Source organism: Lampetra planeri, chromosome 25 (genome assembly GCF_965212315.1).
Source record: "Lampetra planeri chromosome 25, kcLamPlan1.2.h2, whole genome shotgun sequence".
NCBI classification, from domain to species: domain Eukaryota; kingdom Metazoa; phylum Chordata; class Hyperoartia; order Petromyzontiformes; family Petromyzontidae; genus Lampetra; species Lampetra planeri.
In genome coordinates, this window is record NC_136131.1 from 5985380 (window position 1) to 6012770 (window position 27391).

The following is a 27391-nucleotide window of genomic DNA, read 5'->3' on the forward strand; positions in this document are numbered from 1 at the left end:
GAGGTGATTTATAAATGTGAAAATATATTATACACGAGTCATTCGTGAATAATCATGTATGAATCTGCCAATATTAAATATCTACAATCCATATGGTAACCGAGAACGATATGAAAGACCTTTCTAAACTCATCGATCATAAACAATAACATGTAACGCGTCCATTGGATTTTTTTATTTGCTTGCAGTTACGAAGACACCTCACAAAATGGGCAATTGGTTCAAATATTGATGTTCATTATTCATACATTAATTTCTCAGAACCATGTTGGGTCAGGCAAGGGTTGACTCGGTTGAAACAAAATTCAACAAGAGCTAAAACTTGATTTGGAGCTACAGTAGCCAAAAAAGGTTCCGAATCACTGGTTTAGGCCACCAACTACAAGTTAATAAATGTGGCCGTCCGAGGCAGCAGCGAAACAGACATCTGCAGCCACGGACTCATCAGTACATGTGTAGAGTAGAAGAGGGTCGTGGCGTCATGTGCGCCGTCCGGTGCGATGGCGTCACGCGCTCTGGACGGCGTACATGACGACACATCTCCTCGAGTATAAAGGGGGGACCCCGTGACGTAAGCGGGGTCGTAGCTGGAGTCAAGGGTCGAGAGAGGGTGAAACGGGGAGCCAGGGTCAAGAGGGTAGGGACAGTGGAGATAGCACAGCGCCAGGGCTGGACGTGGCTGTGCTCCTAGGTCGGCCGTGTTGGCTGATCCCACGGCCGGCGCAGAGGAGACGACACAGGGCAAGCCGGCTGTGTTGGGACCCAGTGGGACCTAGCTCGGGACCCCTAACCCCTGGGAAGTTGTTACACACTGGTGTACTCCCAAACGTTAATAGACCTTTGGCGGAAGCCCTTAACCCTACCTCCGTCTCTGAGTGCGTCCCGGGAACTTCTCAGTACATGTTCACAAGCTATGGGGGTCTCCAGTGTAAAGCCCCTGCATATAGAGGCTCCCAGAGGTACAAGGCAGCAGTGAAGAATTCTGCATTTAGGTTTAAAACTGGAAGAATGAGTCCAAGGTTCCACTTCCACTCATTCTATTCACACCTCGAAGTACAAATTGGAAACATTTTCTCAACATCTGAGCGGCCTGTTTTTATAGTTCTGTAATGTGGTTGTTTTTGCTGTAATTTTATTTGGAGGTTCTCACGTCCCAAATGACCCCTCGTCCCTCGTGAACCCACGACCCTCATGACCCCAAGTGCCACGTGACCCCACAATTCCGCCATGACCCCACGACTCCCCCATGACCTCTGCTCACGCAACTCAGTGTACGCAGGACGCAATCTCAGCTCGGTTCTTTATTCACGCGGAGAGCGCGCGGCCCCCATGCGGCACGCACGGAGCGGTCCGTGGCCACGGGACCCGATACAGGCGTAGGGCTTCCACAGGGAGGCACAGGGGCTCAGTCTGGGAGATTGGCTAAAGGGTTAAGTTCGGGCCAGAGGGCGGCCCAAGTCTCACTTCTGCGTGTCACGATGGCATCGAGCCGGTACAGCAGGGGCCGTTTCATGATGGCCGGCGGAGGCTGCACTGGCCCGCATGGCGAAGGGGGGTTGTTGGGAGGGGGGTCTTGGCTCGGGCAGACGAAAGGATGGGAGGCTGGCTCGGAAACCGGGGAACTGGGAAGGGGGATGTGGGTCCCGGCCATGTGATCACCGCTTTGGGGGGAGGGGATCGGGGACAGTGCGGCAGCCCACGTCTCGGGCAAGTGGGCAGGGGAGACAGGGCAAGGGTCAACGGATACACGGCACGACAGCCAATATGAAGAATATAACAAAGGGCGGTGGATGGGGAAAATGGGGCAAAAGTGGACTGGGAGCATGGTACACGAGGCAGTGGATAGGGGCAGTGGGCACAGTCATTGCCAAAGGGCAAAAAAGGGGATAGGGCAGCGGGCACTCCTCATGTGCCGCCCCAGGGTCGTGGATGGGAGCCCGGGGCCTCGGTCACCCACCCCACAGCGACAGCATCACAGCTCAAGCTCGGGTACACAGGTACTCACAGGTACTCAGTACTCACCACCACCTCTACAGCGCTAGCACTAGCTCTACCAAAACAGCAGCGACGCGGGCAGTCACAGCGACATTCACCAAGTAGATACCGCGTGTGTGCGTGCGTGTGCATCACATTTTGGACAATACATACGTGTTTCATAAATAAGACAAACAACATTGATTCATTATAGCAAATTATCATTATACAGTAATTATAGGAATCCTAAGTTCCTTTGCGACAAGGCGGTCAGCTCGGCGTGTCCCCACGGTTCAGTCCTGGGAAGGGAGAGAGAAGAGGGAGACAAGAGAGGGGAGAGACAGAGAATGTGACTCCACCAACACCATCGCAGCAGCCCACATGACCCCTCTCTCCACCTATGTGACCCCACCCCTCAACATGACCTGTGCATCCCTCCTCCATTCGCATGGCACCTGTGCTCCAACAAGATCCATGATCCCACATAACACCTGCGGAGTCCCTGTCCGTCCCCCATCCACCATGCCAAAGGTACCCTCCCTGCATGACCCGTGTCCTCTCCCTCAGCTCACGTGACCAGTGCCCCCTCCCGCCCTGCGTGGCGTACCTCCTCGGAGCTGCTCTCGTACTTCATGACATCGGAGGGAGGGGGAGGGGCCCCGTCGCGGCTTTGCCGCTTCTCGGCCTTCACCATGCGCTCGTTGAGGATGTCGGCCACGCGGGTCTGGTGCACAAAGTCCAGCACCTGTGTGCAGCAGCCGCAGCAGCACCAGCAGCATCCGCAGCAGCAGCATCGGCAGCAGCAGCAGCGGCAGCAGCGGCGGCAGCAGCAGCGGCGGCAGCAGCAGCACCAGCAGCATCCGCAGCAACAGCATCGGCAGAAGCAGCGGCGGCAGCAGCAGCGGCGGCAGCCGCAACAGCAGCATCCACAGCAGCAGCATCGGCAGAAGCAGCGGCGGCAGCAGCAGCGGCGGAAGCAGCAATCGCAGCGAACAAGCACGTGCACACACGTGCACACATGCGCACGGGTGCGTGACAACAGGTACACATTCACACACGCACAACAAATACACGCGCACACACATGCGAACACACGTGCACAGGTGTGCGTACTCACAGTTACACGATCACACACATCCCCACCACAAACACGTGCGCGCGTGAACAGTATACATCCATTCACACACAAGATCACACACACACACACCCACACGCTTACGCCTCAAATAAATTCACAGCCCAATGTCAATTGCACTCACAGATGACGAGGCGGCCAGAAACCAAAGGCGGGGGAGTGACTCCTCTCTTGACCTCGTTTTCGACCTCTTTTCCAACCTTTTTCTCGTCCCCTTACCCGACCCCCTCTCTAGAACCCTCTCTCCACCGCTTGCCCGACCCCTTGCCCGAGCCGTTCAATCTCCGGGGAGTTCCGGGGGCTCACCTGTTTGCGCGAGTGAGAGGCAAACTCCTCGAGCGTCTCGGCCGCCTCCAGTTTCCCCTGCCGCCGGTAGAGAGCTCCCAGGTTCTTCAAAGTTGTGGCCAGAGTTGGGCTGTACGCACGCACACACCACAGGTATAAAGTCAACGATCCCCCGTACAGCCTGAACAGAATAAAGGAGCAAGTGCTGCTCGCAAGGCTGGCATGGGATGCAAGGGGGTGGGAGGCCACACCGCAACAGGTACTCTAACATTAAAGGCTGAGATGACCTAGGGGAGGGCCCGGGACTGGTTAAGATATTCGCCACTGTTATTGGTCGTCAACAGAAATCGAACCCAGGCGATTCTTGCTGCGAGGCACCAGTGGTATCACTATGCCATCTTGCCACCAAGTACAGGTGAAAGGCTGAGGTGAGGGAATTGAGGTTGGAATGTGTAACAGACCTGGGGTCAATTATAACTTAATCAAGTGCAGTCCTGTCAGCTGAAGTGAAGGTGACCGCACTTCGATTGCACTCGTTCCGAACGAGCCTATTGTAATGCGGATGAGCCCAGGGCTGTTGCGTGGGATGCACCTGTTGATGCTGCAGGTGCGGTACCACCCGTTTTCCTTCACAGCATTCCAGCCCTTGCCCTGGCGCACGGCACCGTCAGCCACACACACACACAAAGACAAAGTCAAAGATCCCCCATATAGCCTTAACAGGCTTTTGGGGCAAGTGCTGTTAGCGAGAATCTATGACGGCCGATACGGCAAACGAGTGTTGTGGGTGGACAGTACTACGCCTGGCCGCCATTTCCTCCCTAGGGGATGTTTACACACCGTACCAGGTACAGCAAAACCTTGGATTGCGAGCATAATTCGTTCCGGAAACGTGTTTGTAATCCAAAGCACTCGTATATCAAAGCACTCGTATATCAGTTGTGGTCACGTGACGCTCGGCAGACAAAGCGTATACGTATTACTCGTATTGCAAGACCTCGCTCGTTTATCAAATTAATATTTATTTAAAATTTTTGCTCGTCTTGCAAAACACTTGCAGACCAAGTTACTCGCAATCCAAGGTTTTACTGTATTTCTTTGAGGCCCAGTTGACCTAGAGGAGGCCCAGGACCAATTCAGATAACCATTACTGGTGTTGGCCATGAGCAGAAATCGAACTCGGATTGGCAGGTTTGTCGTGCAGTGCACAAGCCGCTACGCCACCGTTCCCCACACAGACACGCGCACACGATCCACGGTGCCATGCGTCACAGCGATCATGTGCGTATATTGTGCCGCTGTGTGTGTGTTATGCCACTGTGTGTGTGTGTTGTGCCACGTCTGGCTGCGCACCTTTGTCTCCTCGCGCTCCTCCGCGTGCATCCAGATGGGTTTGTTTTCTCCTGCAGGAGCCACAGGGCAGCGCCACCCAACACAAGCACGGCGCCCAGAGTGAGCACACCACAACACCCGCCGTTCTCACTTCTCACACACAACCAGCACGACACCCAACCCTAACCCAACCTTCACGCTAATCGAACCCTAACCCGTAACCAAACAATGCTTCCACCGCCCAGCTACACCCACTCCGGCATTCCCACTGAGCTCTACCCATGCAGATTGACCCTCGCCTTCACCCAAAGCCTCGCCCCGAGCTCTACTCCGAGCCTCACCGAGCGTGGCGTGGCTTCTTACCGTTAATGGCGCCGAACTCGCGCTCGTGAGCCCGAGTGAGGATCTCCTTGTACAGCGCCTCCGCTGCCTTGTACTTGCCCTGCTTCAGGAAGCAGGATGCCTGCAGCGCACACACATTTACATGTACTCACACACACGCGCGTGTACTCACACAAGCGCACACACACGTGTACTCACACGAGCGCACACACACACACGTGTACCCGCACGCACCAGGTTGTTCTTGGTCTTGGCCACATTGGGGTCGTCGGGGCCCAGCCGCCCCTCATAGATGTCGAGTGCGCGCTGGTAGTAGTGCTCCACCTCTCCATACTTGCTCTGATTCTGGCAGAGCAGCGCCAGGTTGTTCAGCTGCTTTGCCACGTCCGGGTGGTCCTTGCCTAGCGCCTACACACAAAGACAAAGGTCCCCCATGTAGCCCATGCAAACTGTTGGAGCAACTGCTGTCGAATTTCAACGAAGGCCGGCACGGTGCACCTACGAGGGGTGGGTGTGGTCAGCGCTGCGCCGGGCCGTCTGCGTCTCCCTGACTTTTACACACCACAGCAGACACTCGTGTTGAGGCTGGGATGACTGACACGCCGGGCCTCCTGCGTCTCCCTGACTTTTACACACCGCAGCAGACACTCGTGTTGAGGCTGGGATGACTGACGGGACGTGTGCTGGACTGGTTTGGATATCCAGCACTGATGTTGGCCGTGAGTGAAAATCAATCTCGGGTCATCAGGTTCACAGCCCAACTTGCTTATCACTACGCCACTGCTCCCCACACACGCGCACACACTAACGCACAAGCATTCGCACACGTACACATGCAGACTCACGCATGCACACACTCGCACAAACGCACGCACACTCTTATTCCACACGCGTGCACCCACCTTCTCGCGGATCTCCAGGGCCTTCTTGCAGAGCGGCTCAGCCTCCTTGTACTTGCCGCGCTTGCCATAGAGCACGGCCAGGTTGTTGAGGGTGGCCGCCACCTGCAGGGAGACGTGGCCCACAGTACGTGAGCGCGTATGGTGAGGACTGGGTGTGTGATGGTGTGTGCGTCTGTGTGATGGTGTGTGTGCGTATGTGATCGTGTGCGTGTAAGATGGAGTCTGTGTATGGGAGCGGTAGTGCAGCGGTTAGCATGCTGCGCCATGAACCCGGTGACCTGAGTTCGATTCTCGCTCACGGCCAACACCAGTGACGATTATCTGAACTGGTCCTGGGCCTCCCCTAGGTCCACTCAGCCTCAAAATGAGTACCTGGTGCAGTGTATAAACATCGCCACTAGGGAGACAATGGCGGCCAGGTGTGGTCCTGGCCACCCACCCCCTCGCGTACCGTCCTTCATAGGTGCCTGCTAACAACATTTGCTCCAAAAATCTGGTAAGGCGACATGGGGGATCTTTGTCTTTGTTTGGTTGTGGTGGTGGTGGACTACGGTACTCACGGCTGGGTGATCTTTTCCAAGGGTTTTTTCCCGGATGGCGAGGGCGTCGTTCAGCATCTTGGCAGCCTCCTTGTACATGTTCTGATCCCTGGGCGGCGACATGGGCAAAATACAGTCATACCTCGGTATACGACTGCTTTGGCATACGTCGAATTTGGTATACGTCGTGTTTTAACGAGAAAAAAATGTCTTGGCTTGGGATACGACGCGCTTGCTAAAACTTGTATGGGTCGGGATGAGTCACCGCGTACAATACCCGCGTACACAACACAGTTACGGCTCTAACAAGGCGTAACAGTATTGTGTGGAATGACCAGACAATGTCACACTTCAGGAACATTCTTTGAAAAAGGCAAAAACAAACTTCAATGGGCAGGTTTTTAGTAAAACTCAAACCTGGTGAGCCTCAACCAGGTCCAAATAAAAAAAAAGGCATAAAAGAGAAAAAAACCCAGAATTTCAGCTTCCTGAAGTTCTAATGGAAGGGGACTCTCCTTCCAAAAAATAACATCTCCTCCTCCTCCCCTTCCTCACCACCATCCTCGTAGGCTATCAACTCCTCTCAGCAAGGTAAAGTGATGTTACATTTTATTTTATTTTAATTTATTTATGCATTTTTTAAAATGTATGTATGCATTTTAGTAATAAGTAGTGTCTAAATTATTTTATACAATCCTATTAATGTATAATATGCCATATAAAATATAATTTCTTATACTCTGGAACAGATTATTTCCTTTCCCTTTATTTCTTATGGGAAAAATTTGTTTGGTATTCGTCATTTTCAGTACAAGTCCTACCTTCCGGAACGAATTAACGACGTATACCGAGGTACCACTGTATACCAACAGCACGTTGTGTGTGTGTGCGTGTTACGAGGCGTGTGCGTGCGTGCGTTGGTGTTACGAGTCGTGCTTCACCGGTAGACGAGAGCCAGGATGTTGAGCATGGTGGCCACATCCGGGTGGTCGTGGCCGCTCGTCTTCTCCAGGTCCTCGAGCGCCTGCTTGCACAGCGGCACGGCCACCTCGTAGCGGCCCTGCGATGCATACTGGATCACCAGGTTGTGGAGTGTCTTGAGCCGCGCCGGGATCTCGTAACCAGCCTGGAGCGCGCCCACCGATGCCGCACTGCTCACGTGCACTGCGGGGCCACGCACACAGGCATGCATTTCACACACACGTATGCATACGTGCATGCGCGTGCATGCGAGTGAGGCGAGTTTGTGAGCTCACCTTGGTCGCTGAGGGACTCCTCCCCACGGAAGAGCTCGTCCAGAGTTCCCCGTGAGCACACGGAATCCTTGTCGTCCTGCAATGCACACACAAAGGCCAAGATCCCCCGAGAGCTTAAACAGACTCTTGGGACAAATGCTGTTAGCAGGCACGGCACACGAATGGGTGTGTGGCTAGCACCACGCACGCCACATTTGCTGCCTCACTGCTGATGTTTACACATTGCACCAGGTACCCATTTGAGGCTAAGTCGACCTAGGAGAAGCCCACGACCACTTTAGATATTGATCACCTAAAGTTGGTGGTGAGTGGGAATCGAACTCGGGTTGCCTGGTTGGTAGCACAGCACACCAATCGCTACACTACCACTCCTGTATACACATATACTCGGACAAACCCAGACACACGTACATCCACAAATATCGGTGTGACGTAGCCCGTGTGGTTTGGCCAGGATAGTGTAGCAGCAGCGAGCGGTGTGGCCGAAAAACAATGTGGCCGCAATGGTGTGTCCAGTGCGGCTGTAACGATGTGGGTGGGGGGTAATGTAGCCACAGCGGTGTTGCAGGGACGGTGCGGTGAGGCTCACCGAGGGAGAGAGGTCATCGTCGTATTTGCGCATCTGGCTCATGAACTCCAGGTGCTTCTTCTCCTCCTCGAGCTGCGCCACGGCCTGCTCGCTGCGCTGCAGCTTCTGCTGCGTGCCGGCAAGCTCGTCGCGCAGCCACTGGTTCTCCTGGCACAGGCGCCGCACCTGTGCTCGCAGCTTCTGCTTCTCCGACTCCATCGAGTTCAGGTGGTTTGTCAGCGCCATCATCACCTGGGGTGGGCAGCGGGAGAGGCTCGAGAGCGCAGACTGGAAACACGAGCTGGCGTCGGCCCGAGTCGGGCTTGCCTGCCCTGCCGGCCAATCCAACTGTCTTTTAGTTCCCCTGACTACTCACCCACTCACCCAAACTTACGCCTACCTGCTCACCCCACAGTCCACCAGCCCAAAAAGCCCACTCGTCAACTTGCACTCCCGTCCGACCACTCGCAGATTATCTCATTCACCTGCCCGCTCCCTCCACAGCCCATTCACTCACTCGCTTGTCCAATCGCTCGGCCGCTTGTCCCGCAAGCCCTCACCTGCGCTTCCCCAAGCCCCAGGTCGATCATGTCGAGGCTCTTTTTGACGAGCTGCGTCTTCTCGGTGACGACGTCATCATCCTCATCTCCGTCCTCATCGCGGTTGTGCCCACGCACCGTGGCGGCGTGGTGCGGACGTGCCAGCGCCTCCAGCAGCGTGTGCAGCAGCAGCGTGTGCTCCCCGCGCAGCGCCTCCAGCCCCTGCATGACGGTGCGCGTGCCCGACAGGATCTCCTCTTGCGACAGGCGGCTGGGCCGCTCCTCGCGCACCAACACCACGGTCGACATGGCCTCGGCGTCAGCTGCACTGCACCGCACGGCACCGAGGGCACCACCGTTACCGTAACATCAAGGGCAGCAGTGTGGCACGGTGGCAACACTTGAGCCTCACAACAAGAATGGCCTGGGTTTGAAATATATCACCCCCCTGTTCTGCAGAGTGTGTATGTGGGTGAGCGCTACAGTGAGTGTCTGAATGAGTGTGTGAGTGCGTGTGTGTGTGTATGTGTATGTGCACGCGCGGGTGTGTGTGTGATTTTGAGTGAGTGGAGTTTGTATGTGCTCCCCCTTTTCTAATTGAGTTTTTTTTCTGGGTTCTCTGGTTTCTTCCCATAGCTAAAACAAAACCACAATTTAACTGTTATTGGACAAAATATCTCAGTGCTGAAAATTAACCTGCAAATTACTCAACTGGCATTACAAATACCAAAAACATCAGCCCCTCCTGCGAAAACTGAACAGGACCTTCCTGAAAATGAGTCTTGAGACTCAGCGAGACTTTCCTGGGAAAATTAGTGGAATAATAATAATAACCAGCAAAGACAAATATCCCCCGTATAGCCATAACAGACTTTTTGGGGCAAGTGCTGTGAGCAAGCATCTATAAAGGCCGGCACGGCACACGGAGGAGGTTGGTGGCCAGAACCACACCTGGCCACCTTTGTCTCCCGAGTGGCAATGTTTACACACCGCACTAGGTACTCATTTTAGTCAACCGAGGGAAATCCCAGGACCGGTTAAGATAATATAATCGTCACTGGTGCCAGACGACAGCGGGAATCGAACTCGGGCCGCCGGGTTCGTAGCGCGGCGTGCGCTAACCGCTACACTACCGCTCCCCACATCACCACCACATTCACCAGCACCCACGCCAACACAATCACCACCACCATCAGCACTACCATCAGTAGCCATCATCATCACAAGTATCGACCGCAGCCGACGCCCTTCCCGGGCGCTGTCCCCGCTCTCCCAGCCCCATCGGCGCTTCCTCGCGTCGAGCATCGATCCCCCGCCCCCACCCCCTTGCTCCCCCATCCCCCCCCAAGGTCATGACATCACTCGGCTCTTTTTAGCGAAAGACGCTCAGAGCCACAAGCAGAACACTAACACTGATTCGAACTCTAACCCTATCTCTAACCATAACTCTAGCCTAATCCTAACCCGTACGATAATCCCAATTACTGTATACCTAACGCCAACATTATTCAGCTGTATATCTAACCATGACTCGATCTCTTATTCTATCCCTAGCCATAAATTTCCCTCTAACCCGACCACAAACCCCGACAGCCTACAACACTAACTCTAACGCTGGTTCTACTGGACAGTATTTGTAATCTACCTCTATGACCCCTAGCCCCCGCTACCACTCACTCTAACCCGAATGGAACTCCCACTCACAGCCCTGACCCCAACTCGAACTCGAACCCACACGGCTCGGAGGCGCGCGTCTCTCCCAAGCGTCACGACGCTGCTTATGCTGATGAAACCTCCAGCCGAGCCACAGCCTCCTCCCTGCACCCTGCCTCCTCCTCTTGCACCCCACCTCCCAGCACCACCCTGCCTCCCTCGGGGCTCCACACTTCCCTGGACTCCACCTCCTGCACCGAGTTTCCTCCTGAACCCACCTCCTGCACCCCACCTCCTGCACCGAGTTTCTTCCTGCACCCCAGCTCCTGCACCCCGCCTCCTGCACCCCACCTCCTGAACCCCACCTCCTGCACCCCAGCTCCCAGCACCCCAGCTCCCTGGACTCCACCTCCTGCACAGAGTTTCCTCCTGCACCCCACCTCCTGCACCCCAGCTCCTGCACCCCGCCTCCTGCACCCCGCCTCCTGCACCCCGCCTCATGCACCCCGCCTCCAGCACCCCGCCTCCTGCACCCCACCTCCTGCACCCCACATCCTGCACCCCGCCTCCTGCACCCCACTACCCTGGACTCCACCTCCTGCACCCCACCTCCTGCACCCCACCTCCTGCACCCCACCTCCTGCACCCCACATCCTGCACCCCGCCTCCTGCACCCCACTTCCCTGGACTCCACCTCCTGCACCCCACCTCCTGCACCCCACCTCCTGCACCCCACCTCCTGCACCCCACTTCCCTGGACTCCACCTCCTGCACCTAGTGTCCTCCTGGACCCCACAGCTCCCTGCACCCCACCTTTCCCTGCACAGCACATCTCTGCATCCCACCCCCCAGAGCCATCGCACACCACAGATGATCAGTCCGTGGGACCCCTGCGTTGTGGATGCCACCAATCACATTAATCAGTTACATCCCGTGAACACATCACACAATACACACAACACGCACGCTGTATTCACAACGTGGACACATCACACACAACACGCACGCTGTATTCACAACGTGCACACATCACACAATACACGCAACACGCACGCTGTATTCACAACGTGGACACATCACACAATACACACAACACGCATGCTGTATTCACAACGTGAACATCACACAATACACATACAACACAAACATTGTTCACACACGATATGTACTCAATTGCACACACACACACAGTACACATACGTAACACACACACACGTGCACACAAAACATACACGTTAAAGCACACACTACGCAATGTACACAATGAATGGATAATGGACGTGCACACACAGTGCACATACCATAAGCACACATTATATAATACTGTACAGTAATAATAAACACATACACATTGCACACACAAATCCCCCCGTATAGCCTGAACAGATTGTTAGGGCTAGTGCTGTTAGCGAGCACCTATGAAGGCCGAAATGGCACACGAGGGGGTGGGTGGCCAGCACCAAACCCTCCCGCCTTTGTCTCCCAAGCGACGATGTTTACACACCGCACCAGGTACTCGATTGAGGCCGAGTCGACCTAGGGGAGGCCCGCGACCGGTTCAAATAATCATCACTGGTGGTGGCCGTGAGCGGGAATTGAACCCGGGTTGCCGGGTTTGTAGCGCAACGCGCTAACCGCTCCCCACATTACACACAATGCACACACACTACACACACACACTACACACAATGCACACACACTACACACAATACACACACACACTGATCACTACGTACAATGCACCAACACCCCGCCCACACACACTACACACACAGCACAACACACACTACACACATAGCACAACACTCCGCCTACACATACTACACACACCGCCTACACACAATACACACACACCACACACACACAATACACACACACACTGATCACTACGTACAATGCACCAACACCCCGCCCACACACACTACACACATAGCACAACACTCCGCCTACACACACTACACACACCGCCTACACACCTTACACACACACTACACACACACACTACACACACACTACACACACACAGTACACAACACACCTCCCACACACACTACACACAAAGCACAACATATCGCCCACACACACTAAACAACACACTACACACACACAGTGCACGACACACACACTACACCCACTGGACACACACACACTGCCCACACACACCACACACCCTGGACACACACACACACTGCCCACACAAACCACACACACCCTGGACATACACACGACACATACACTACACGCACTGGACCCACACGACACACACCGCACACCCACTGGACACACACGACACACACTGCCCACACACACCACACGCCCTGGACACACACACACACACGACACCCCACACCCACTGGACACACACACACGACACATACACCACACCCACTGCCCACACCCCAGACCCACTGGACACACACTGCCCACACACCCCACACGCCCTGGACACACACACCACCCCTACACACTCCGAACTGCCCACACCGATGCGGCGCTGCCCGCCCCTGCGCTCTCTACTGCAGAGGCCGCGGCCTCCTCCTCCCGTCCCCGACTCGAGATCCACGCAGCGCGGAGGAGGGAGGAGGAGAGACAAAGGCGGCCCCCACCTCTGCACAGGAATCGCCGCTCCTCTAGAGCCGAGCTCGCGGATCCATCCAAACACGGCCACGTTACTCCGTTTTCTCGTGTCCCGTTACACCGGTGACGTTACCCCTGGACCCCGTAAGCGCAGAGCTCGGAGCGCTGGTAAGGCAGCTGCTGATAGCGGTGATAGCGGTGATACTGGTGAGGCTGGGGGGTGAGGCTGGGGGGGGGTGATTCTGGTGAGGCTGGGGGGTGATTCTGGTGAGGCTGGGGGGTGATTCTGGTGAGGCTGGAGGGTGAATCTGGTGAGGCTGGGGGGTGATTCTGGTGAGGCTGGGGGGTGATTCTGGTGAGGCTGGGGGGTGATTCTGGTGAGGTTGGGGGTGAGGCTGGGGGGTGATTCTGGTGAGGTTGGGGGTGAGGCTGGGGGGTGATTCTGGTGAGGCTGGGGGGTGATTCTGGTGAGGCTGAGGGGTGATTCTGGTGAGGCTGGGGGGTGATTCTGGTGAGGTTGGGGGTGAGGCTGGGGGGTGATTCTGGTGAGGTTGGGGGTGAGGCTGGGGGGTGATTCTGGTGAGGCTGGGGGGTGATTCTGGTGAGGCTGGGAGGTGATTCTGGTGAGGCTGGGGGGTGATTCTGGTGAGGCTGGGGGGTGATTCTGGTGAGGCTGGGGGGTGATTCTGGTGAGGCTGGGGGGTGATTCTGGTGAGGCTGGGGGGTGATTCTGGTGAGGTTGGGGGTGATTCTGGTGAGGCTGGGGGTGATTCTGGTGAGGTTGGGGGGTGATTCTGGTGAGGCTGGGGGTGATTCTGGTGAGGTTGGGGGTGATTCTGGTGAGGCTGGGGGTGATTCTGGTGAGGTTGGGGGTGATTCTGGTGAGGCTGGGGGTGAGGCTGGGGGGTGATGCTGCTACCCGCTGATGCTGTCGCTGCTGCTGCCGTCTCGCCCGGGCGCCGGAGCTGATGCGCATGCGGCGCGGGTGGCGTCACGGGGAACGGGAAGCGAGGGATGGGGAGTGGGGGGTGATGGGGAGTAGGGGGATGGGGAGTGGGGGGGATGGAGAGTGGGGGGTGATGGGGAGTGGGGGGTGATGGTGGGGGGTGATGGTGGGGGGTGATGGTGGGGGGTGGGGGTTAGGGGGGGGGCTCTCATGCAGGACCCCCCCCCCCACGCAGCCGCGAGATAACACAAGGGGCGAGCTACCCCCCCCCCCCCACATGCACCTCGCACACGGAGACAAAGACCCCCCCATTATAGCCTGAACAGATTCTTAAGGCAAGTGCTGTTCGCAAGCACCTAAGACACGCGAGGGGATGGGTGGCCAACACCACGCCCGGCCGCCTTTTTCTCCCCAGTGATTATGTTTTACACACCAAACCAGGCACTCATTTGAGGCCGAGTTGATCTAGGGGAGGCCCAGAACAGGTTCAGATGAACCGTCACTAATGCTCGGATTGCCGGGTTCGTAGCACGACACCCCCCCCCCCCACGCTTCACACACACCACGACAGCCGCAACACGCGACCATTTAAACCTGAGACGCGGCCACAACGCACGCACAGCACCACGTGCCGTGCACAACCTCCACCGCTGTGCACAACAACTCAAAACCTCCACCCCCACCGCACCCTATAGCCACAACCACACACCCTAATACGCACCCACACTCATCCACACACCAATACAAAGCCACACACACACCTCGACACACAGCACCTACCCCCACAAGCTCCCCGACGCACACCGCTGCAGCCGCGCAGCAGGACACCTGCACCCGCCTTGCGCAAGGGGGAAACGCAGCCGCGGTGACGTCATCGCAGCGCTCTCCGCTCTCGGGCTGCAGCCTCCACGAGACCCCCCCCCATCCCTCTCTCCCCATCCCTCTCCCCCCCCATCCCTCTCCCATCTCCCCCCCCCATCCCTCTCCCCCCCCTCTCCCCCCCCTCTCCCCATCCCTCTCCCCCCCCCTCTCCCCATCCCTCTCCCCATCCCTCTCCCATCTCCCCTCTCCCCCCATCCCTCTTTCCCCCCTCCCCCCATCCCTCTCCCCCCTCCCCCCATCCCTCTCTCATCTCCCCCCATCCCTCTCCCCCCTCCCCGGCCCTACCCCCCAAGCCCCCCCCCCCAGCCTCCCCCCAAAGCCCCCTCCCCCAAGCCCCCTCCCGCGGGGGGCACGGTGCTGTCTGCCTTACGACCACTCCGCATTTCCCGCCCAGGAGCTCACACAGCGCTGCAGCTGCTGGGGACACCCAACAACCCCTGTGCCACTGTCCGTGTGTGTGCCCATGTGCCACTGTTCCTGTTTCACTACCACGTGTGTCACTGTCCATGCGTCTATCCCTGCGTCTACCCGTGTCCCTGTGTCACTCTGCCTGTGTGTGTATCCGTGTCACTCCCCTTTGTGTCACTGTCGTGCCTAGCCCTGTATCTACCCGTGTCCCTATGCCACGACCCCATGTCCATGTGTCACGACCTTTGGTGTCACTGTCATTGTCCTTGAGTCTATCCCTGTGTCTACGCGTGTCCCTGTATCACGATGCTTGTGTGTATCCGTGTCACTACCATTTGTGTCACTGCCATGTATATCCCTGTATCTACGTGTCCCTGTGCCACTACCCCATGTCCATGTGTCACTACGTGTGTGGCTATCCCTATGTATCTGCCCGTATCCCTGTGTCACTGTCCCTGTTATCCCTGTATCACTACCCTTGGTCTCACTGTCCTTGCGTCTATCTATCTTTGTTTAACCCCGTATCCCTGTGCCACTAACCACCCCGTGTGTCAGTCTCCCGTGCGTTTGTGTCACTGCTCGCCGCGTCTTTCTCCCAGAAATCCGAGCTCTTATAGGAGATGAAAAATCATGAAATCACTACTCAGTTCAGCGGCGCGGACAGAGCTGGGGTGGCAACGGGGGCACGGCACTCACAGATACACAGCGACATGTTACTCAATTTCCAGGCCACCAATTCAACAGAGCCATTCCCCTAGCGCCATGGACGTCAGTGTCCAGGATCAATCCCTGCATCTCTTTTCAAGGCTCATCGGGAGAGTGACCGCCTCGCAATCGGAAGGCTGCGAGTTCAAATCTTGGTTGAGGCTGGTTGAGGCAAACCTTTATCCCGACGGGGTCGATAAAATAACGACCATTTTTTGGGGAGAGACAACAGTGGTTGTCCTATGCATAGACTGGGCCCCGACATAGGAATGTGGAATTTCCATCACTGGTTATGTAGGGCTGTAAACAGGAGATGAGTTTCGATGCCTCCACGATCATTTGAGCAGCAGGAAGTCACCTTGGCCCTTAACTTGCCGTGGCTGTGTAATAACCCTGTGTAATAAGACACCCAGAACCTCACACCAAGCAGCTCCGAATCTGCTCGGCAGAAAACTCGGTAGGTGCCACCAACCATCGTCAGGCCATCGCCAATTCATCACCCACGAGCATCACTAATCATCACTCATTACCACCAGCTTATCAGCAGATATTACCAACATCACCAACTGATCAACATCAACTCTAGATTTGAAGTTTTCGTGACTGCAAGGATTCATACTCTTTGTTTTTTTCGGTAAAGTCACGTAGGTAAAAAAATGTAAACTCCTCGCCAACCAATATTACCTGACATCACTCAATATCACCAGGACATCATCACGAGCCAACACAACCATCGTTCTATCACCTGCCGTTACTCACCATTATGAGCCACTACTCAATGTTGTCAGCCAACACCCATCACCAGAAAAAAATCCAAATATTGCTATCCCAGGCCCATCAACATCCATGCTCATCACCACGCCGCTCCTTCTTGTCTCACTCAACATTACAGAGACAAGAAACATTCATGACGAGGGCCAGGGCACGGCCACCACCGCGACACAGCAGAGGGGCCCTGTCGGCTCAATCGAATCACGACCATCACCAACTTACCACCATCGCCACCACCGCCACCACCACCAACATTTAATCTACGGGTGAAATTATATATTACTAGTACGACTACATAATGGATATAATAATCACCACCACATTTACTATCATCACCATAAACTACCAACATCATTACCACGATCATCATCGCCATCACCGCACGCGCTTTGTGTGATTGGGCAGGTGAGCGGATCTCATTGCGGTGCTCGTTGGCACATTAACGGGCAAACCATCATCACCATCACCACCACATCATCACTGCCACATCATCACCATCACCACATCATCACTGCCAACATCATAATTCCCATCACCATCGTCACTGCTCATTATCAACAACCATCGCTAACATCACCACCACCATCACGACCAACAATCACCATCACGAACATCATCACTACTAACATCACGAACATCACTAGCAACATCATTACATTCACTCTAACCACCACGACCCATCATCACTACCATCATCATCATCATCATCAATACGATCTGCAATAATACCACCACCACCATTACTACCAACCATCATCAATACCATCAGCATCAACATCACCACCATCACTACCAACAATCACCATCACGAACATCACCACGAACATCACAAGCAACATCATTACATTCACTCTAACCACCACTACCCATCATCACAACCATCACTACCGTCATCATCAATACGATCTGCAATAATACCACCACCATTCCTACCAAACATCATCAATACCATCAGCATCGACATCACCATCACCACCACCAATCACCATCACGAACATCACTAGCAACATCATTACCGTCACTCTAACCACCACGACCCATCATCACAACCATCACTACCGTCATCATCAACACCATCATCACCATCATCTCCCCCCCCACCGCACGACACCTACCCGCGGCTGCAGGATTTGTGGCCGCTCTGGACTCACTTCGCGCGCCCGCGAGACGCCACGCGCAATGCCGAGGGTATCGAGTGGTGTCACGGTGGTGGTTAACGCGGTAACGGGGTTGCTAGGGTAACGGGGTTGCTCGGGTAACGGGGGTAGCGATGGAAACGCGCAGAGCTCCGTGCGCTCCCGGCTCGGCCGCTCGGCTACAGCGTGACGTCATCCCAGCGTGCCCCGCGTCGGGGTCACGGTTCGCCTCGTGGAGCTCGTGGTGCCAGATCGAGGGCACCGGGGCCCATGTCCCATGTACCCCCCCCTGATCTCACGTCCACCTCCTCGTACGCTCTGTAATTCTCATCAGTTGGCCAAGGCGTTCCGCCATCTATGGTGGCGCTCGGCCTAAGCAAGCTTAGCAAAAGCTAATGACTCCTATTGGATCGGATGCCCCAGAGGTATCACCTGCATTATCTAATGAAAAAACAATTATCATAAATACACTCACGAATCCCCTAATCTCTATCGTGTCTGAAGAGATGTATTTTTTCGTCTTGCTTAATTTCTATCGGTATGGGAACGAACGGCAGGAAACGTTACACGCACTTCAAAGAGAAGGCTGTACATTTGGGCTAGGAATAACGGAGCAAAACAGGTCACGCGCAATACGTTCACTCAACATTTGGAGACGTATGTCGGAGACAACTGGGAAACTGCAAAGCGCGCGTGCAAATACCGAGTCCCCAGGGCAGCTGTTGAACGCGTCTGAAATCACAGGACAGGTGCACAAGAGGTGCGATTGCTTTTGGAAAGCTGAACTTGGTTATGAAAACACAGCCATGTGCGTCTAGAGGTATCTAATCAGCCCACACACTCCCTGCTGTGACGTATGGATCAGAAACGTCAAGGCCATTCATGAAAAATACAAATGAAAGGTGCGCAGAGAAGCGTGGAGATATGCACACTTGGAACGATGAGACGAGCGTGTGGATTAGAGAATGTACACAGGTTAGAGACATCACCCAAACTGTTTAAAAAGTAAGGTTTTGGCAAGACACGTCACAGCTGGAAGGGACAATGGGCAATGGCCAAAAATAATGACGGAGTGGCAGCTGAAGAATGGAACACATTCGAGAGGGTGTGCAAATGCAGGAAGGATTGTTGTAACGCAGGATTGTGGGTGGTAACAACGGAGTGGGGATGCCTTCATCCAGCAGTGGATTGATCATAGCCGATAACGATTTACCGTCAGCTCACGAGGAGCTTATGAATTGAAAGTTGGGCCTCCAATCATTAATCTGACTTCAGGTCTCCAATGGGTCAGCAGCAACACTTTTTTCTCCACCTTCTCCCCCCCCACCATCATGAACAGCAGTGAGACAGACCGACGGGTTCAACAACACGCTCACTTTATTTCAATTACACGCAAATCCTCTAGCAATAAAGGCATAATGCACACTAAAAAAAATATAAAATATGAACAAGGTGCCCGTTCGTGACCTCGGCCCCCAACATTCCCCTTGGTTCCCTTGCTTGTCTTCTGCTGCCCCCTCTACTCCTGCCCTCCTGGGCAACTCCGCTCCCTCTTGGGGGGGGGCAGCTTCCGACGGTCCCGCTGTGCATTGCGCTTGCGCTTCTGGCTCAGGAATTTGTCGACCTTCCCCGACTTCTTGAGCGCCTGGTACTTCTCTGCCAACTCCTGCTTGCGCAGCTCGGCTGTGGTGGGGGGGGGCACAGACAGTGGGGGGAGGAGGGGTTAGCGTTCACTCCTGTGCCACCACACAGGGTAGGGGGGCATGCGTGTGGGTGGAGGAAGGATGGGGGGGCTCACATTTCTTGGTGTAGAATGGGGAGTGTCCCTGCAGCATGAGCTCCCGCGCCTCACGCTTCGCCTTCAACTCCGCCTCCTGCCGCTTCTCCTGCTTTTGTTTTGCTCTCTCTTGGTTTTCCTGTTCCACGCGTAACCACAACCACTCAGCCACTCAGTGCAAGCAACCACACATCCACAACCACACTGTTCAAACAACCACACAGGTCAAGCGACCGCACACCCACAACCACGACAACATGGCCACGACCGAATCGTTCAGGTGACCACGCAGGCAGGAGTCTGTCTCTCCGCATAAAACATACATTTCTCTAGTCCAATAGGCAAGGTGTTACCAGACCATACAAAAAAAATAGCATTTCCTGGAATGTTTAAATGCTTCGTTTAAATGTTGCATACAGCAGCCTGTTTATGGCTGTGTACCACACGATGCTCCACAATGGCAGACGAAGTGTTTAAACGGTGGTGCGCGACAATGTGCAGCCGTAAAGCTTGCGCTGCATGGGATGTGTTGCCCATCGCCCCGTCCCATCCTCACCATCCTTTGCAGCAAGTACTCCATCTCCTGCTTCCGATCACTCGACTTCACCTTCTTCAGCCCCTTCTCCAGCTCCTGAAGCACGTAGACACATGCACACAAGCACGCGTACCTCACGATCCAGTGTGCGCGTCTCTCACGTATCCCACTACACGGAACGGTCACGGTGTTGCCCCCACCTTCTTCTCACGCTGACGGATGGAGTCCAGGAAGCTGTAGGTGCTCTGGAAGATGGTCTCGCTGAATGTCCCTGACAGGTCATCAAACCGTGGGTCCCGCACAACCTGTGAGCAGAGAGAAACAGGTGACGCATGGCTCCTATCAATATGTGCATTTACCTATGAGAGCCTCACAATTTAAGTCGAGGCTCAAGATCTCCACATTCACTCTACCTATGACTGCGTCTCTCTTAAATATACACACAAACCCCTTGAGAACAGTGTCTTGGAATATAGTTGCATCTATACACTATACGGATTTATTGCACTTGTTGAACGAGAAAAGCCTCACCGAGTCCCGGGGCTCTTTTATAACGGAGCGATGTCACGATGCGTTTCCCAATTAAGTAATTTGGGGTGTCATTTTTCAAATTTGGCAGATTTGGACAATGATGCTGGCACACAATGGCCTACTCTTCTTCAAATGACAACACGAGATCTTTAATGCCCACTCTGAAGCAAATGGTGTATCTAATGTTATGGTTAATATGGCATATACACACCGGACTAATAATCAGGGCAGCCTGGCCACAAACCTCTGCAACAAGGGTGAACGCGATACGACTGGGCTGTCACTATCACCCTAAATTATACTATTATCACCCAGTGGGAGCATGGGGGGAAGACGTAAGGCGGCATGGGTGGCCATTGGGAGGGAGGGGGAACGTGGGGGGCGTGTGTCGTCACCTCCTTCTTCATTGAGATCACCTGACGCAGGCGACCCACAGGGCGCTTAGAGGACATCTCCACGGGCCTGTGAGAGGCAGAACACAACTTAATGAGACACAGTGAGGTGGATGTGGCGAGGTGGATGCGGCGAGGTGGATGCGGCGAGGTGGATGCGGCGAGGTGGATGCGGCGAGGTGGATGCGGCGAGGTGGATGCGGCGAGGTGGATGCGGCGAGGTGGATGCGGCGAGGTGGATGCGGCGAGGTGGATGCGGCGAGGTGGATGCGGCGAGGTGGATGCGGCGAGGTGGATGCGGCGAGGTGGATGCGGTGAGGTGGATGCGGCGAGGTGGATGTGGCGAGATGGATGTGGCGAGGTGGATGTGGCGAGATGGATGTGGCGAGCTGGATGTGGTGAGGTGGACACCCTGGTAAGGCACTGGTGAGGTAGACACGACTGTGCGGGGTCACGGTGAGATAGACGTGGTGAGGTGTTGTGGAGATGTTGTGATGAGGTGGGACAGTGGTGAGGAGGTATTGGTGAGGGACCGGTTCTTGTCGCTCCTCTTGGGCGCGCCCCCCGCTCCTCCTGCACGTGCCCCTGCACTCCTGCGCTCGAACTCCTTGGTGCCGATGGTCTCCCGCAAACGCTGAAGCTCCTCCAAGGACATCTCGGCCATCTCTGCTTGCGCACACAGAGACTCTGGGTTAGAGTGGTTAAATCGATTTATTTTGTATTATCGGTATTCGCGTTTTTTTTTTTTTAACTGGTGAAGCAACGATATGCCGGTCACATAGAAACGCCTGCAGCTTGCAATGCCCTTTAGAGCTCCCTCTATTGGAGGGGCCCCCATCCACCAGCAGTAGCGTGAGCGGGCATTTGCAGGGCTGCACCTTTTACCCGAGCAATTCGGGCAAATATTTACCACGCGGTGATTGAGGCCGCCTTGCCGTGTGTGCGTTCTCACGTGGAAATCCGTGTCTTCATGGGTGAACATTTCATTACCGCTGCCTGTTTCCGTTAACAATAGATTCTGTAAAAGGTCATCGGTTAACAACCCGACGAACAAACCAAGTCACAACACGCGACTCCTCACCTCACCTCGCTTCCAGCCGCTGTCCTGATCGGCGTCGCCAGCGAGCTCCGCGTCGCTCTCTGAACTGCTATCGTCTTTCTCATCTTCGTCCCCTTCCTTGACTGCCAGCGCCACACCTCCAGGTTGCCCCTCGGAGCCCTGCGCCACTGCCCGCTTCCCGGGGCTTTTGCGAGGGTCGGGGCCCGCGTTCTGGGGCCTTCGCTGCGGGGCCGATAAGCCTCGTCCTCGTCCCCGTCCCCGCTGCAGCTTCCCTCCCCGGGGAGGGAGACGCGACTGCCCCGGGGTCGTCCCCCTCCCCGCCCGGCGGGAGACGTCGCCTGGTAGCGGCATCTGGGGGTCTCGGGGTCTCTCGGGGGCTCTCGGGGTCGTCCTGGAACGAAAACGAGGGAGGACCACGAACTATACAGTGCGTACAGTGCGGCACGTGTGTTGTCACGTGACGGTGGCGCGCTCTGCGCATGCGCGGTTGTGTGTGTGTGTGTGGGGTGCAGCCAGGCGCTATCCACTGCTGGATGAGGCGGCTGTGAAACACCGAGACCAGCGCTCGAAGAGTAAAGATCACCCCCAGATTTTAAGTTTTCGTGACTGCAGGGATCCATACTGTTTGGTTCTTGCGGTAAAGTCACGGAGGTAGAAAATTAAACAAAATAAGAATTAAATCGCGACGTTTCGATTGCAACACAAGCAATCATCACGTTGGAAAACCACAGCAAAACACAATATTGATGATTGGTTTTCCCAGCTGATGATGATTGCTTGTGTTGCAATCGAAACGTCGCGATTAATTATTTTGTTTTCTACCTACGTGACTTTACCGAAACAACCAAAGAGTAAAGATCCCCCCATTGTAGCCTTGACAGACTGTAGGGGCAAGTGCTGTTAGCAGCTAGCAGCACCTATGAAGGCCGGCACGGCACACGAGAGGGCGGGTGGCCAACACCACGCCCGGCCGCCTTTGTCTCCCCAATGTTTACAACACCGCACCCACGGCTCACCACATCCCCCCTATATCCGAATAGACCCCGAAGATCCCTTGACTTCGATCTTACGAGCAGCTTATGGCACAAACAATTGCAGCAGCAGATAATGACACTTGATGATGAACAAATAATCGATTAAAAACTCTCCGGTCAGTGTACGGTGATCCACCACCATGCAGAAGCATGGCACACGTAGCGACTGCATGCCAGATTTACAAATAACTTACGAAGGAGGCATCATTACAGCAACGATTCAGACACTCCCGTACTGCTGATGAAATTATCTGTCTCAAACCCAGTGCAATGTAAAATTACAGCTGCTGCTCTACATCACTCGTAGGCAGAACACTGGCATCACCCTCCATCACATCACAGCACACACACACGTGACAGACACCAGAGGTGTGGACTCGAGTCATGTGACTTGGACTCGAGTCAGACTCGAGTCATGAATTTGATGACTTGCGACTCGACTTGGACTTGCATAACAATGACTTTGTCCCACCTCTGACAGACACACACACACCTGTGACACACACACACCCGTGACACACACACACCCGTGACACAGCACACACACCCGTGACACACACACAAACCCGTGACATAGCACACACACACACACGTGACACACACACACACGTGATACACACACACACGTGACACACACACACACGTGACACACACACACACGTGACACACACAACACACGTGACACAACACACCTGGACACACACACACGTGACACAGCACACACGTGACACACACACCTGTGACACAACACACACACACCTGTGACACACACACACACACCTGTGACACAGCACACACACCTGTGACACACATACGTGACACACACACCTGTGACACACACCCGTGACACAGCACACACACCTGTGACACACACAGTGACACAACACACACACAGTGACACAACACACACACAACACACGTGGCACAGCACGCACACACACACACCTGTGACACACACACACACACACCTGTGACACAACACATACAGCACACACGTGACAGCACACACACACCTGTGACACACACACACACACACACCTGTGACACAACACACACAGCACATACGTGACAGCACACACACACCTGTGACACACACACACCTGTACACAGCACACGCACACACACCCGTGACACAGCACACACACACCCCTGTGACATACACACACACACACACCCGTGACACAGCAGGCCCGGTGAAGGTGTTTTTGTTTATTTGCTGTAGAGAGCCAAGCGCCTCTCGTCGTGGTATAAAAACCCGAGTCGCATTATCATCACTGCCCTACTCAACTTTGACTGTATATCAAAACCCCCTCCCACTACAATACACAGTGCATATACAGTATACACTACAGTACACCTACAGTATACAATACATCCACAGTATACACTAAAATACACCTACAGTATACACTAAAATACACTTCCAGTATACACTACGTCTACAGTATACACTACAATAACCCACAGTATACACTACAATAACCCACAGTATACACTACAGTACACCTACAGTATACAATACATCCACAGTATACACTACAATAACCTACATTATACACTAAAATACACCTCCAGTATACACTACGGAATATACTCGTGCTCATACATTAAAACATTGCATCTAGAGTAAAATCTACAGACTACACATTACCACGAGTACTAATACAGTATACAGGGGTAATACAATACTATAGTACTGCACCACGTGCCAGTAGTACTGCATAACCAGTACCGTTTGAGCACGAAGAGACTGTCAGGACCAGTCCGGTGGCACGAGAATGCTGCAATGCAGTCGGCTGGAGAACACGGAACGGCATCCTGTGACCTCCCGTGACCCCCCGTGACCCCCCGTGACCCCTGTGACCCCTGGTGCAACACACGAGGGGACACAGCAGGACACACCGTGCAGCACAAAGACAAAGATCCCCCGTATAAACTTAACAGACCGGTGGGGCAAGTGCTGTTAGCGAGCACCTATGAAAGCCGGTACACGAGGGGGTGGGTGGCCAGCACCACGCCCGGCTGCCTTTGTCTCCCCAGTGGCGATGTTTATTACGCAACGCACCAGGTACTCATTTGAAGCGGAGTCGACCGAGGGGAGGCCCAGAGACCGGTTCAATTATTCGTCATCGGTGTTGGCCGTGAGCGAGAATCGAACTCGGGTCGCCGGGTTTATAGCGCAGAACGCACCGTGCACCACGCAGCACACAACTCACGAAACTCGCTCTACAATCCCGAGTCGCGAGCTCGCAGTGAGTGGAGTGGTGCCACCTACTCCATACCTGTCAACCCCTTATCAATGCCCTACCTTATTACATACCAATTTAGACCCTTATTGGTCACCCCGTGCCTCTTATAAATCTCAAAGTTAATCCTACAAATTTCCATCACAAGGGAGAAGTCACAGACAAAAACAAGTTTTTTTTTTGCCCGTATTGAAACGGCTATATGCCGTATGGACCTAAAAACTCAATTTCCCCGTACAAGAATGCGGGGTAAACCGTGTGGCATTGACAGGGAACGCGACTCTGTGAACGCAACGACTCTCACGGAGACCCTCCGTGAACCACACGACCCCCGGATTCCACACCCCGAGTCTCCCCATGAGGCCCCACGCTGTGCGGCACAGCGCAGTCTGAAGATATTACTACTATGTGGCCTCTCTCTGGCTCTGCTATGAGGAAGAGCGTGAAAGGTCAACTATTATAGTTTCCCTTCTCTAGGGCAGTGTTATTGACAAATATGTTGCGTTTGGTGTTATTTGTGCATCGCAGCCAACTCAAAATCGCAATTGTGTGTTTGTGTGACTGATGAATCCCGGTGACGTCTTCTCTAAACACTTGGCCCCTTGGCGTATCTGCGTTTCTTCACAACCCGCACTGGCCGGACCCTTTCACTGTGAACCCCCTCGATCCCTGCACAGGGCCCCGGGCCACCCTCCCTGCTCCCCCTTCCTAAGGGGCCCCACGAAGGGGGTCGGTCCCAGGTCCGCGTTGGGTGACACGGCTCCCGCAAGATCCACTGCTGCGTTTAAACGATATTTAAATACAGAAAATACTTTCTAGTTATTATTGGATGCAAGGTGGCCAGAAAGTGGAAAAACAGAAACGAATTATTTAAACTCATCTGTGCAGAGCTTTGTGCGTAACTCAACCCCCACGTATGCGTGGTGGATTTTCTCTGGTTTCCTGCCACACGAAGCCAAAGGCTCATGACTGAAATACAGTAGTCCGAATGTCGAGGCTGTTTTGGGAAAAGTTCGCTGTTATTTGACCAGACGCGCTCTGTCAACTAAGGAGGCTGCGTGCTTAATCAACCCTTAACCTACCATACACTGGTAAATAATATTCTTAGGTTTTTTCGGTAAAGTCACGTAGGTAAAACATTAAAATTAATAAAAGTAAAATAAAATAAAAATCACGACGTTTCGGAGGCAACACAAGCTTCCGTCGTGATTTTTATTTTATTTTACTTTTATTAATTTTAATGTTTTATCTACGTGACTTTACCGAAAAAACCTAAGAATATGAATCCTTGCAGTCACGAAAGCTTCAAATCTAGAACTGGTAAATAACTCTACGCCTAACCATCCAGGCACGAATATTATCGAACTAGCATTTTGCCCGTCCAGTAAATCTGAAACTTGCAAGCGAAAAGCAGACCGCGACGTGATATTCATTGCATCAATGCGTGGGCAATTTGCAAGGGCGCGGTGACACAGACCTATTTCATTTTAAGGTTATAACCCCATGTTCATCATGACGTCCTTTTACTTCTATGTCTCAACAGCGTTACGGAGATCGCGTGACATGAGGGTTCTGCCTTTGTAGCGAGGGTTGTAAGTTGACGCCGAGGAGGGCGGAGTAGGCGCCTCGGCCCCCCATGTGAATTGATGTCACCCGCTAATTATTATGAATGGGGGGGGGTCCATTTGGAGGACGTCACCTTATGATTATTAATGAGGGGGGCTGGTCGATGTGGAGTGACATCACGAGCGTTAAGGACAGACATTCCTGGGTGATTATAGCAGGTATGTTATCTATACCCCCCAGCCAACCAACCGCGGGTTCTTATTCCTACCGCCGAGTCTAAGCCAATCAACCAATTTTACA

General features: G+C 54.2%; 2 protein-coding genes across 6 annotated transcripts; both read right to left on the minus strand.

Annotated features, from left to right (window-relative positions):
• Positions 1-1288: 1288 nt before the first annotated feature.
• Positions 1289-18051, minus strand: LOC144727281 (kinesin light chain 1-like). Of its 4 annotated transcripts, none has more exons than XM_078606005.1 (14): positions 17930-18051; positions 8894-9200; positions 8355-8585; positions 7766-7841; positions 7451-7673; positions 6531-6618; positions 5971-6072; positions 5303-5476; positions 5090-5189; positions 4748-4797; positions 3987-4045; positions 3416-3524; positions 2582-2719; positions 1289-2273 (listed from the first exon to the last, which is right to left on the minus strand). In XM_078606005.1, the coding sequence occupies exons 2-14, from the start codon at positions 9179-9181 to the stop codon at positions 2268-2270; spliced, it is 1644 nt and encodes a 547-aa protein (XP_078462131.1). In that variant the 5' UTR covers positions 9182-9200; positions 17930-18051; the 3' UTR covers positions 1289-2267. The 4 variants fall into 4 exon arrangements, with proteins under 4 accessions (XP_078462131.1, XP_078462129.1, XP_078462128.1 ...); XM_078606003.1 differs by lacking the exon at positions 17930-18051 and adding an exon at positions 14829-14936 and having other exon boundaries at positions 2582-2698; XM_078606002.1 differs by lacking the exon at positions 17930-18051 and adding an exon at positions 14829-14936.
• Positions 18052-19309: 1258 nt separating this feature from the next.
• On the minus strand, positions 19310-22691 carry RRP36 (ribosomal RNA processing 36). 2 transcript variants are annotated; one of them, XM_078606008.1, is made up of 7 exons: positions 22272-22691; positions 21719-21851; positions 21189-21255; positions 20463-20567; positions 20284-20358; positions 19749-19866; positions 19310-19633 (listed from the first exon to the last, which is right to left on the minus strand). In XM_078606008.1, exons 1-7 carry the CDS (start codon positions 22594-22596, stop codon positions 19470-19472), a joined length of 987 nt encoding a protein of 328 aa, XP_078462134.1. In that variant the 5' UTR covers positions 22597-22691; the 3' UTR covers positions 19310-19469. The 2 variants fall into 2 exon arrangements, with proteins under 2 accessions (XP_078462134.1, XP_078462133.1); XM_078606007.1 differs by having other exon boundaries at positions 21189-21851; positions 22267-22691.
• Between the last annotated feature and the right edge of the window lie 4700 nt (positions 22692-27391).

Excerpts from the sequence above, each read along its gene's own strand:
- LOC144727281 (XM_078606002.1), bottom strand. The coding sequence starts at position 14,923 with ATGACGTCACCGCGGCTGCGTTTCCCCCTTGCGCAAGGCGGGTGCAGG. Across the intron at positions 7,842-8,354 it reads ACGATGACCTCTCTCCCTCG|GACGACAAGGATTCCGTGTG; the intron begins GTGAGCCTCACC and ends TGTGCATTGCAG. Across the intron at positions 4,046-4,747 it reads AGGAGCGCGAGGAGACAAAG|GGCAAGGGCTGGAATGCTGT; the intron begins GTGCGCAGCCAG and ends GCCGTGCGCCAG.
- RRP36 (XM_078606007.1), bottom strand. The coding sequence starts at position 22,596 with ATGCCGCTACCAGGCGACGTCTCCCGCCGGGCGGGGAGGGGGACGACC. Across the intron at positions 20,568-21,188 it reads TGATCTCAATGAAGAAGGAG|GTTGTGCGGGACCCACGGTT; the intron begins GTGACGACACAC and ends CTCTGCTCACAG. Across the intron at positions 19,634-19,748 it reads CCCATTCTACACCAAGAAAT|CCGAGCTGCGCAAGCAGGAG; the intron begins GTGAGCCCCCCC and ends CCCCCACCACAG.